At 55.3% G+C, this 11,845-nt stretch overlaps 3 protein-coding genes across 3 annotated transcripts; 2 read left to right on the forward strand and 1 right to left on the reverse strand.

The window, feature by feature from the left end:
* Positions 1 to 749: 749 nt before the first annotated feature.
* On the forward strand, positions 750 to 2,925 carry BDP81DRAFT_391908 (ARS binding protein 2; the record flags this gene model as incomplete). The annotated part of the gene is made up of 2 exons (XM_060587619.1): positions 750 to 1,208; positions 1,261 to 2,925. The coding sequence occupies 2 exons, from the start codon at positions 750 to 752 to the stop codon at positions 2,923 to 2,925; spliced, it is 2,124 nt and encodes a 707-aa protein (XP_060448463.1).
* Positions 2,926 to 3,473: 548 nt separating this feature from the next.
* Positions 3,474 to 4,990, forward strand: BDP81DRAFT_313013 (dienelactone hydrolase; the record flags this gene model as incomplete). The annotated part of the gene is made up of 6 exons (XM_060583859.1): positions 3,474 to 3,537; positions 3,592 to 3,634; positions 3,697 to 3,737; positions 4,034 to 4,185; positions 4,292 to 4,417; positions 4,562 to 4,990. The coding sequence occupies 6 exons, from the start codon at positions 3,474 to 3,476 to the stop codon at positions 4,988 to 4,990; spliced, it is 855 nt and encodes a 284-aa protein (XP_060448464.1).
* Positions 4,991 to 5,329: 339 nt separating this feature from the next.
* On the reverse strand, positions 5,330 to 8,098 carry BDP81DRAFT_313893 (mechanosensitive ion channel; the record flags this gene model as incomplete). Its single annotated transcript, XM_060583941.1, has 2 exons — positions 5,330 to 6,571; positions 6,632 to 8,098. 2 exons carry the CDS (start codon positions 8,096 to 8,098, stop codon positions 5,330 to 5,332), a joined length of 2,709 nt encoding a protein of 902 aa, XP_060448465.1.
* Between the last annotated feature and the right edge of the window lie 3,747 nt (positions 8,099 to 11,845).

The following is an 11,845-nucleotide window of genomic DNA, read 5'->3' on the forward strand; positions in this document are numbered from 1 at the left end:
TCTCGGGGGATTCCTTCCCAGCATCCGGATGGCCCTAAGGCCTAAGCGCAATGGCGCATCTGCTTGTAGCGACCCTGGCCGCAGCAAGACCTCCTCTTTACCACCCATGGCCTCCTCTCCTACGGAGTACTCCTACCTACGGATAGACTCTTAGTATCTGGCCCCCAGTGCCATAGCTAGTGGTGCCCCCTTTGACTGGCATAGAACTGCTATGGTGTTGGTGGTGACAAAGGCTAATTTTAGCACGTCCCTCGCTCTCTCCTTTGCCCGTCCATCACTCTCTCGCTAGGGCCCTAAATTAACCCCGACTTTACCAGCTCGATTTGATTCAATGTTTAGATTGACCCAAGCTTTCCTCTCATCTCGAAAAGAACCGTTTGGATCTGCTGTCCGTCACCTAATTAGATGAGACCGTGAGTTACGGGACGGATTGCATCAGTTTTACCCCCCCCCCCATTATCTCCCGGGTCATTCAGCCTCTACTACCTGCCTGCCCTTGTCACAGGAACAGACAGAGAGACGCACCTAGTATCCTCTACCCACCCGTGTTTGAGCTGGCTCGGTGAGTGATGCTGCGTCCACGATACTCATACACTTCGTCGCGTCGTCGTTAGGCTTTAACGCAGTCCACTCGTATCGCGCATGCTGTCAATGCGCGGTTCAAGTCACGCCTCGCCGGTGATGATGTCCAATATCCCGGATTACTCAACACTGACTCATGCGCGATGATATCCCCGCAGCCGCCGACGATGCAGCATCAGCAGCAGCAGCACCAACACCAGCAGTCGCTCCCACCGGCGGTGCCCAACGGCATGCATGGGCAATCCCCGTCGCCCTCAATGAGACAGCAGCACATGGCCGCCCCACGGTCGTCGACTTCATCAATCTCGAGCAGCAGGTTCACCCTCCCGGACAGGAACGTGACGGCGGACACCATTGAGGATGCCTACACCCACTTCGTCATGTCCTGCAACCCGGCGGTCCCGCCCGACACGGACACGGCGGCGCTGCGGGCGGCATTCCGGGTCCCGCCCAAGAGCGGTGGAAAGAGCTTCAGCACATTTACCCTTTTCGAGCTCATTAAGCAGTTGGAGACTAAGGAGATTAAGACGTGGGCCGAGTTGGCGCTCAAGTTGGGCGTCGAACCCCCTGATCAGGATAAGGGTCAGAGTTCTCAAAAGATTCAGCAATATGCCGTCCGGCTCAAGGTATGTTTCTGTGCACAGTTCAATGGATTGCGCAACCAGCTGACTTTCATAGCGTTGGATGCATTCTATGCATGTGGGTGCTTTCTTTGAGTATCTGATGGATCACCCTCATCCCTACTGGACAGAGATTCCAAATGACCCAACTCCAGTGTGTGAAGCGGGCAGGGATGGTGTGCTGGCAGAGGACGACATGGCTCTTCGAGCTCTTTTACCACAGATTCGGCCTAGGCGGGGGAGAAAAAGGCCGGAAGACGACGACTTCGCCAAGTACCCTTCACAACGAGCGAGGTTGGACTCGCCGCCGACGGGGACGGCTTACACATCAGCCCGGGCAGAGACTTTGGGTCCATGGTCCGCTCATCCCGATGGGCGGGCTACATTCGGCTGCTCTGATCCTTTGAAATTGAGCGCCAACACGGGATCGGTGACAGGGTGGCCTCCGGCCCCTGATACGGCGCAGACACCGCTCACGGCATACCCACAGGGCCCGATGTCTGCACTCACGCCATCAACTCGCAATGGTGGGTTCTGGGGTGACGCAGAACCGAGGTCAGCTATAACTCCCTCACGACCGAAAGCATCTCACCGGCGGCACGGTGCCAAAGTTGTGTCTTCGGCGTGGAGGAGTGGCGGGCCGGGAGGCAGCGGCAAGACTCGAGGAAGACCGCCAATGAACAAAACGAACACTGATGGGCCATTTGTGGCTCTTCCCGCCGAATTCCCGGCGTACAAGCGGCCGAGTCCCGAGAGCAAGATCGAGCCGGGCCCGATTACACCCCCAGCGCCAATACCTCAGATCGCAACACCCCCAATTGCGGTCCCAGACGTACCTCAGCCGCCGCATATGCCGCGGCCGGCTAAGCCGAGTATCTCATTACAAGTTCCAGAACGCCAAGGAGGATCTGTTCGTCTCGCGACGCCGCCTCCGCCAATCGTAATGGTCAACGGGGACCCCCCGGCAGAAGCACCCGACATACCAAACATGACCGCCACGGGACCACCATTAAAATTCCCGCCCGGCCACAGCGCGGGCCTTCCCCCCGGTGCTATACCGCCAGTAGACCTGAAAGCGCAGACTGTCCTGCCGGTCGACCCGCCCCCCGCCGCCAAAGGCAGCGGCATACCACCGCTACCAAACGACATACCCATCGGCATGTTCGAGAACATGAAGGACCGAACCAACGTTGACGCCGTCCTGGGATACTTTGCGCACGAGACGGCCAACGGCGACTGGGTCGACGCGAACAACAACACCATCGAGAATTGCAGCATCGCCGAGGCCTACGCGCTAGTGCACACGACGGTGGAGAGGATGTGGCAGACGGCGCCAAACCAGGACGCCTTCCTTATTAATCTTGCCGCGCTGGCGGGCGGGCGAGCGCTCATGACGACGAGCAAGCTGCGGGTGAAGCGGGAGGAGGAGTACGAGGACCGCGCGACGTACAGCTGCAGCTGGGAGTTCCGACTGGGGACGATACGGGGCAACTATAACATGGTGCAGACGGTCATGTACAACCGGTGGCGGCGGCCCGAGGAGAAGCTGGAGAAGCCGAATATGAAGGGCACGGGCGGCGCCGAGTCGGAGTGGGAGAGGAAGTACCGGGACCTGCTGGCCTTGTCGGAGAAGAGGGATAAGGAGATTCAGGCTATGCGGGCCGGGCTTACGGCGATGCTGAACGAGACGTTTCAGGATGCCAAGGATCTTGATAACAAGTGAGGGGGGTACTTGGCTTGTAACCATAAGGATCGGAGAGGGATGAGGCTGGGGGAAGCGAACGGCGTACACAGATCGCCAAGACGGGGGCGTGGAATATCCAGGATCTAGGGGGTCCTCATCTGAAGGACAGGCTAGGGGATGGAACCATGCGAATGGCGTAATAATCGAAAGCATAGTGCCGGCGCAGGGTCATGGGAGAGCGTATATCAGGGATTGTACTGGGTGTTTTGGTGGAGGTCAGAAATACCAGGTCAAAAGCAATGCTACAGTCATCTTGAAGGATATTCGTCAAGCAGCTACTACAAACTCAAGTCTATTTACTACCTAAGGTTATTGAAGGTATTAGCTGCTGTTCAAAATCAAACCAAAGTGGTCTGGGAAGGAAGAGTGGAGGAATAACATGGGGGCTTACTAAGGACCTCCGGATCAGAGGTCCAGTCCTACTAGCCAATGAGATGCAAATCACTCAACTACAACAAACCTCACTCTGAGTATCGTCTCACTCTACCATCTTCTCCATCAATTCGTATTGATCAAATTCCTTCAAAATGCTTATCAAGGAGTCTCACGTCGACGTGCCAACCAAGGCTGACGGCAAGGATGGTTCAATGAGTTCGTGCCAATCGATCTGTAATTGTCGTACTCGAAAGCTAACGATGGTGACAGGAATCTTCCTCTTCCACCCTTCGATTCCAGGCTATCCCCAAGCGTAAGATCTCTTTTTTCTAGACTTGCAAGTCTGTTCAATATCTCAATTGACGTAACCTGCAGCAAATTCCCCGGCGTCTGCCTCTTTTCCGAGATCTACCAAGGTCAGTCAGATCATGCTCTTCACCATGGCGGGGTCCGGTCTGCCCAAAAAGCTGCCCTTTCCCCCGCACTGGGGCGGCTGCTCAACCCCTCCATGCAAACACCCCACCCTCACCGAGGGCTACACCGAGCTCACCGGTTCCTTGACCGAGGATCTCGACATGATTCATGTCGCTCTATGTCTTCAAGTGAAAACAGCGTGTCTAGCCATACTCCAGACCCCTATGCACATTAAACTCACATGATACGATAAAAACAAACTTGATCATTCTGTGAGCAGGCACTAACAAGACTAAAGTAACCGGCCCCGTCGCCCGCTTCGCTCGCCAGATCGCCGGACAGGGCTACATCGTCGCCGCGCCCTCGTCCTACCACGACTTCACCGGCCCAGAGGCCCTGGCCTACGATGTTCCCGGCACCGACAAGGGCAACGCCTGGAAGGTTGAAAAGGTCTGAACTCTCATCCTCGCTATCCCCTTACCCCTCCCTCCTGGTCTCGAAACCAGTAGACCTCACCAAGAAGTACAACGCTGACCCTCTTGAACACTGATATCAGACTCTCGAGTCCTACGACGAAGACTCCCGCCGCACCGTAGACCACCTCCTCACCCTCCCAACGTGCACCGGCAAGATCGGCAGCACGGGAATGTGTCTAGGCGGCCACCTCGCCGTTCGAGCCTCCGTACGTTTTCACAACCCCTTTCCCTTCTCATCCCTCGGCACCACCTTAACCTCTCTCCAACTCCCACCTCCTCACCAAACCTACTCACAATCGCAACACTCACCAACCATCTTCACAACCCTCCCAGACTAACCAAACCACCAGCTCGACCCCCGCATAACCTCCTGCGTAGCCTACTTTGCAACAGACATCCACACCCGCACCCTAGGCCCCTACACATCCGCAAACTCCTCCCCCACGGCCCCTGAAAACAGCACCCACACCCTAGACCTCTTCGCCACCAACCTCACCCACGCAGAGGTAGCCATGATCTTCGGCGTAAAGGACACCCACGTTCCCCCCGAAGGCCGCGACCTCATCCGCTCCAAACTCCGCGAGGCGGGGGTCACGACGAGCTTTTACGAGTTCGCGTGGGCCCAGCACGCGTTTATCCGCGATGAGTTGAGTAAAGGGCGGTATGATCCGGCTATTACGAAGGTGTGCTTTGAGGTTTTGTTGGAGTTGTTTGGGAGGACGTTGAAGTTGGATTTGGGTCCGTTGGAGGGCGTTGGCGAGGTTGAGCACGTGTGCTAAGTATCAGAACACACACTTCTCTCTCAAGCCCGGGACAAGCTTATCACGCGAATCACGTAGATAGAAGAAAAGACCAAGCATTGTTAAGAGGAATAATATTTATCTGCGGACGACATGTCATCATACTCTATTCGTAATCTATCTGTTCCCCCCATGTGAAGTTTGTTTAAGGAAATTCATTAGGCATGGGGAGCCAGTCTCAATGCCCACGTAAAAGAAAACGCCCAGGTTTTGTTTCAGACAATTGACCGGCTGGTATTAATCTCTCTCCAATTTTTTTGTGCTTCTTCTCCTTCTTTTACTTTGTTATTTTTCGTGTGTGCTCCATGGCTTTCCCTTTTACTGCTTCTTTGAAGTGCTCTGCTGAGCCTCCTGCTGGGTGCTGGATACACTGCGTCCGCGTGGACGCTGGCCCGACGGGGCGCTCTGGAGTGGGTGAGGGGTGAGGTTGGTGGCGTGGGAAGGCGAGATGGTGGGAGACAGAGGCTGTCCGTAACCGGAGTACCCCGTTGACTGGGCTCCGTAGTAAGGGGAGTTGTATGATCCCTGGACGCCCGTCTCAGCCTCCTCGTCGTAAATGCGGTTGCGAGGCGTCGTCTGGGTCAAGCCGAGACTAGGTCCGTCACCGACGGGGGACATGGGAATGCCTTCACCGGGCTTGCGACGGCCACCGCCGCCCTTGGTGCTGGCGCGCTTCATCAACTGACTGCGGACGCGGTCGATGTCGTTGGAGCGGCGGCGATCTTCCCTAGACGACAGGGTGTCCTCGTCACCTATCCGGTAGCCCCATTCCTCCTCGGCCATCGGGTCACGCAGGTTGAGCTCAGCTGCGGCAGCCTTCTCGGTGTTAGAGTCAGGGTTGCCATCAGTTCCCTCGGCGGCGGGGGAGGGCACCAAACGCGCGGCCTCCTTGTCCTTGGCAGCCTTGTCGCGAGCCGTCGAAGCAAAAGAGTCGGTGACGGCAACGGAGTAGGATGGGTTGCCAGGAGCACCCAGAGCCTCGCTACCACCGCCAGGGGCGTAAATGGGGATCTTCTTCAGAGCCATGGCCAGGGCGCATATGAACTTGGAGCGGCGAGTGGCGCGAACGCCGTCATTGTGCCAGTTGGACTTGTGCTTGATCGCGACCTTAAGCTGAAGCTTGTCCAAGTCACCGACGCCGGCAACGCCAATGGCGATATCGGGCATGAAGTCGCGGGAGTTGTCGGAGTTGCGCACAAAGTTCTCCATCTCAACGCGGAGCAGCTCGAGGTCCTCAAAGCTGGTGTCGTAGGAGACGTTCAAGTCGATGACTTCCTTCATGGCCTTGCTACGAGAAACGTTCTCGATCCAAAGGTTGTTGAGTGCAATGTTGGGAACCTGGACGACCTGCATCTTGTCGATACGAGTGAAGACGGTGTACAGAAGCGAAATCTTGTCCACGATGAGTTGCTGCTTCTCGGAACCGACAATGTCGACTCTGTCACCGACGTCGTAGGGGTGCTTGACGAAAAGGAAGATGCAGGAGCCAAGGAATTCCTGGGTGGTAACGGCGAAAACGAATGACAGGGAAAGAAGCGCAGTACCAGCAGTGGCAACGGTCTAGATTGGTCAGCGGCGTTGATAACAGAGTATAAAGGGTGGGGGGGGGGGGAAGCTTACGGTCAAGAAGCTGGACTGGAACCACGCGAGGAAGATGAAGACGACGATCAAGACGACAACGAACATGAGAACCTTATCAAACACGCGAAGTGCCTGACCAATGTCCTTCATTCCCTCGGTAATAGCCTTGCGTTCCTTGCCAATCTCGACAACCTTGCGAATCATCTCTTCCAAGCTGATATCGCCGTTCATGTCGTTATCGATCATACCGAAAGCCTCGTCGGCCTCTTCAGAATAGGCAGGTCCAAGCACTTCCAGGAAGTCTTCGGGGTACAGCGAGTCCTTTCCTTCGACCACGAAAGACATCCAGATACGGCGGGCGAGCGCCTCAGAAGGCTTATGCTTCTCAAGAGCTTCAATGACAATGGAGTGAGCTGAGTTGGGGTTGAAGACCTGCTTTCCGGTGATTTCCGAGGCAATGTTGCCGAAAACACCGGTGATCTTGTCTCCTACACGGCCGATGTCGCCGACAAGGCGGAGAGGCGTAGCGCTACCATTACCACCCTTGCCACCCTTCGCAGCCTTGGCTAAGATCAAATCGAGACTATCGTTGATGACATAGTCCTCGTCCTCGAACTCGGGACAGTACATAGGGAAAAGGGTGCGGGAAGCGTCGTAAAGGAGACCGAGCAAGCGAACCTCGCGCTTGGACTCCTTGATGCGGAGGGCGAAGGATCTCTGGTGGTATGAGATACCGATGAGCTGAACAATGGCCTTCTCGCCCAGGTAGACGGCTGAAGACACAAAGGTGGCACCAAGCAGACGAATCATGGTCGTGACCCAGGTAGATTGTTCGTTGGACTTGAAGAGGGCCTGGAATGACTGCCATGATGCAAGAGCCCAAAAGAAAAGTGAGAGGGCAATCTGCAAGTTCTGGAGGACAGTGGCGTACTTGCGCGTACCGGAACTGACAACTCCGCAGAAGAACATGAAGGCGTGAGGTATGAGCCAGGCGACAATCTTGCCAGCCCAGAGGGTCAGCCAGGCAATCTCAATCCACAAGAATAAAGAGAATAGTGTTTTCTCGCTGTTGTTGCCAATCATGACATCGTTTTTGTGGCCAGTGATGGGGAGAACGATGAGTGGTATCGCGAGAAGAATGCCGATGGGAATGATGTAAACCAGGTAGCGGGTGACGACGGACGCGCTGGTGATCTTGGTGTAGAAGCGACCCATGGCGTTCACCTTGACATCGTCCGAGCCAGCAGTTCCGTGACGGCCAAGCTCTGCCTTCTTCTTGCGGCGTCCGCCCTTGGCATTGGGGCGGTAAAAGAGGCCATGCTTCTCGCTTGTGCCGGAGGAGCCAGAGTCCTCGTTGTTGGAAGCGTTCATCGTGGGCTTCCTTGCGCCAGTGGAGGCAGCGCTCCTGACCTGGGTCAGAGGAATATCGCCGTCATGCATGTCGTTTGACTGTGTATTGTTTATAGGCAGAAATCCCGAGTGCCGCGGCGAGAGAGGTCCCGGCATGCCGAAATTGCGAGGGAGCTCTTGAGTGTGTTGTATCTAGTCGAGGGAGGGGGAGGAGGAATGTTGGTGTAAAACGGTAATTGGTGATTGTTGTACAGACCACTTGCTGTATAGTTGCAGTCTATTAATGCGCAGACGGAGCGGATGTCGAATCCTGCTCTTGTAGGAAACCAATCGAGGTGTCGTGTGATACTCGAGAGGAAAAATGGGAAAAAAGGTCGAGAACCAAAGTAACGACTGGGTTTGGTTCTACAAAAGGTGAGCGCGCGTGTATGTTCTGTGTTATCCTCGTGTGACGGCAACCCAATTCCCAAAAGCGAAGGTAATTACAAGGAAAAGGGTATCTTAAGAGGAGGAGGGTAGGACGGGATAAGACAGGTAGGGAAGAGGGCGGGGAGGAGGAGAGGAAGAGAGAGAGAGAGAGAGAGAGAGAGAACAGCCAGAGGTCGAAACGAGCGGGAGTCTAGATGAAAAAGAAGGCGAGGAGGGGAAGAAGCTCAGGGTTTAAGCGAAAGACGAGCCAAAAAAAAAATTGGCAGAAAGGCAGAGAGAATGACGGCAAGGTGCTGTTCTAGTTAGGGAAACAGGATGAAGACGTGGGATGGTAAGGTGCGGTTAGCAGGTTGACGATCATCAAAGTGCAAGGCAAGCAAGGCAAGCGGAAGCCGCAAACCTGAAGACAGGACGAAAGGGGTGCCGCCGCCGCTAGGCGCGTTAGTGGGAGGGACGGCTGTCTTGGAGCGTGCATCTTGGCGGGACCCCTGAACGGTTTTTTTTCCTTCCTTCTGTGCTAAGCCGGGGCACCCCCCTTCTGGTGCATCTGGGTTTTTTTTTTCCTGGTCCTGGGTCAATGTGTCTCTGGCAGGCCGCAGAGGACCTTGAGTAAGGTACGTACTCTAAGGTCCCGGGACCTGGACAGTGAACGAGAGCCTGGACAGCCAGACAACAGCCAGACGGCCAGATCAAGCAGAAAACGGGCCAGAAATCTCAAAGTGGCAGGCTTTTTTTTTTTGCTGCAGGACGGGCTGGCAGCTTTGATGCAGGGGACAACAAGCCACTGACAGACGAGTTTCAGAAGTTCTCGGGTCGATTGCTGGGATTGGCCGGTACCCAGGACTGGCGGTTCCCGATTCTTGGTTGGTGGATAGTCTGTGGTGTCCACCTCCCAAGTACTTTGTCACTTCGTACCTCACAGGGTACGCAGAGATACGTACCTCAGCTGGGTGGAGGTGCCTCTTCTCAGGTGGGCCTTGGTGATGCCGTGCTCGCCGGTGGACTTCTTGGTTTTTCTGCATATCTATTTTACTTCCGCTATGGAATGCCGTGCGGACTGGGTCATTGAACGCGGTACTTGCAAGTTGCAGGGATACTACGACATATGAATGTTATTGTTGTTGTCGTTGACGTTAGTAACGAAGCGTGAATAGTGAACGTGCCTTGCAGCCTGCAGGAAGAAACTGCCCGGCAAGGTCGAGGGACGCGTCGGTATTGCTCCTTTCCGTCTGGGTTGCATATCATGACATGTCCGAAGTTTTGACACTCGTACAGAGCTTGCTTACATAGTACACAAGTGTGTACGGATATTCAAGTGCTATCAAAAGGTTGCACTAAAAGTTCCCTAGTGCAATTCAAGGTTCCTCGAGTTGATTGTCCGAGTGCCGCACATCAGACGTGCCGCAGAACCGCTTACGAGTGAGTGAAGCTTGATGTTCCTTCGTCGCCACTCGATTGGCTACTGCCTCGGTGCATTTGCATGTGTTGCTGCACGAGAGTGAGATTGCACATTTTGGTGAGATTACAATGTGTAAGTTGTAACCCTGCCATGCGAGCACCCTTCATTCGGTTTCTTGTTCCTTGATATCGTCACATATCCTTCTAGGGCAGCGTCAGTACCGGCAGTCTGAAGGCCCCGGTGACTGTTTTGGAGTCATTTGGGTCCCTTGGGGTGGGCTGAGCCAGTGTGCGTGGGAAAGGGTCGGCCTTGGTGCCCACTGCCAGGTGAAAGGGTCCCTCCCAGAGTCGCTACCTTACGGAGTATGCCATTCTGGGGTCCTCGGGTTCCATAGGCTCCAAGCAGTTCCCAGCGCTGCTCTCTGGGGTCAAGGTCTGCGCCTTCCACCTCTTACTGGAGCATCGTTGGCCCCTGCCCTGGTTGGAGTTGCAGTTCCCACGGAGTAATCAGGGAAGCTGCCCGGTTCACGCGTCCAATGGCAGGATCTGTGGTATCAATTGACCCAGGTCCACCCGGCTGACGAGTCGCCTGTTGTTAGTTGCTCGATTTGCGAGAGATGGCCGACTATCACTCCAATACGTTCCCACATCAGTGGAGTGTTAGAAGCTTAACCTTTTACATCTCCTTGCGTGGATCACAGAGGTGCTGACCCTTTTGAGAACACTTCGCTGCGGTGCTTCCTTGTGCCTTCCACGTTCTGTCAGCACTCAGTAAATTCCGCAGATCTCGCCGGTCAGCCGCCAGCCGCCGGCGCCAGGTTGCCGTGTTGCGCCGTACTCTGCATCCGTACCTTACTGTCACTGCCACTGCCGTATCGCGATCCAGGAATACCATTCGAAAAATCACCCCAATTATTCGTCTCCACCCACCACGGTCTTTGGTGGAAAACGAGCATGGAGATTTTTTTTTTTCTCCTTCGGGATCGAGAGAGGAGGCATCACCCTTTCATTCACCCAACCATTCATCCAATTATCCCCCACCGTCCGTGCCGGCACATGTTTGCGTTTGACAGTCGCTGGAAGCATCATCCATCCGCCGCTTCATGACTGTCAAATCCACTCACCCATTAATCGATCCATCTTTAGCTCTTCGCCCATCATCCAACCTCTTGGAACCGATGTCTCCCTCTCTAGACTGTGGGTGTCGTCTCCCTCACGTCCCTTCCGACCCATCTGGAGAGTCCCCCCTCTTGGCATAGCCCCCCTTCCCATGTTGCAACCCTCCAAGATTCCCCAAGGGCCCAAAAAGACAACGACAAACCTCCGCCGGACCAGCCCGTCACACCAGGCAATCAATGCCGTTCATAGTTACAGAATCACACCAAAACACCAGACCACTTCCGTCCTTTTATCAGCCTTCCCACAAGCCGACGTCTCTGTTTCGTTTCTACCTTGACACAATTCTCGCTAGCACGAAAAGCCACCCGCCCACCCATCCATTCGTCGTCCGCCGCATCTTGTCTCCAGTCTCCTCCTTTTCGAGTCCCAGTCCCCAGTCTCCCAGCTCTCCTCCCCCCCATCCCCGCCCCCTGCGTCCTAGCGGAGCCCTACAAGGACAAGAGAGAGACAAGCTGTGACAGAAGCTGGCTTGCACCGCGCGTTCAAGTCTCTTCGAGTCTGGACCGTTGGACCTGCCCATGGGTCCCTGCCTCGACAGGCCACTCAATCTTGCACCCATTGATCAATAAGTCAATTCAATTTCCGCTCTGTTTCTTACAAGCACCACAGGTCTCGACTCGTAGGCGAGCTTCAAGGTTTTTTCTCTCAATATCAAAGGCCACATGGTCGGCCACTCAGCTACCATGTACGGGTTGTGCCCACTCGGTGGCCTGTCAGTCGCCCTCCCTGTTACCAGCTCTTCTTCACTAGCCCTTTTCGAAACCCAACCAACCAACCAGCCGCCCCGTCCGCGGCTCGCGGCAGCCCAGTAGCCGGCGTCCTCAACGGCGCCAGCCTAGTCCGACGTTGGCTTCATTGCGATTCGCGCCAGTGGCGACCAATGACACAACCGACTCC

The sequence above is a fragment of the Colletotrichum phormii genome (genome assembly GCF_030913505.1).
Source record: "Colletotrichum phormii strain CBS 102054 chromosome Unknown BDP81scaffold_5, whole genome shotgun sequence".
In the NCBI taxonomy this organism is placed as follows: Eukaryota; Fungi; Ascomycota; class Sordariomycetes; order Glomerellales; family Glomerellaceae; genus Colletotrichum; species Colletotrichum phormii.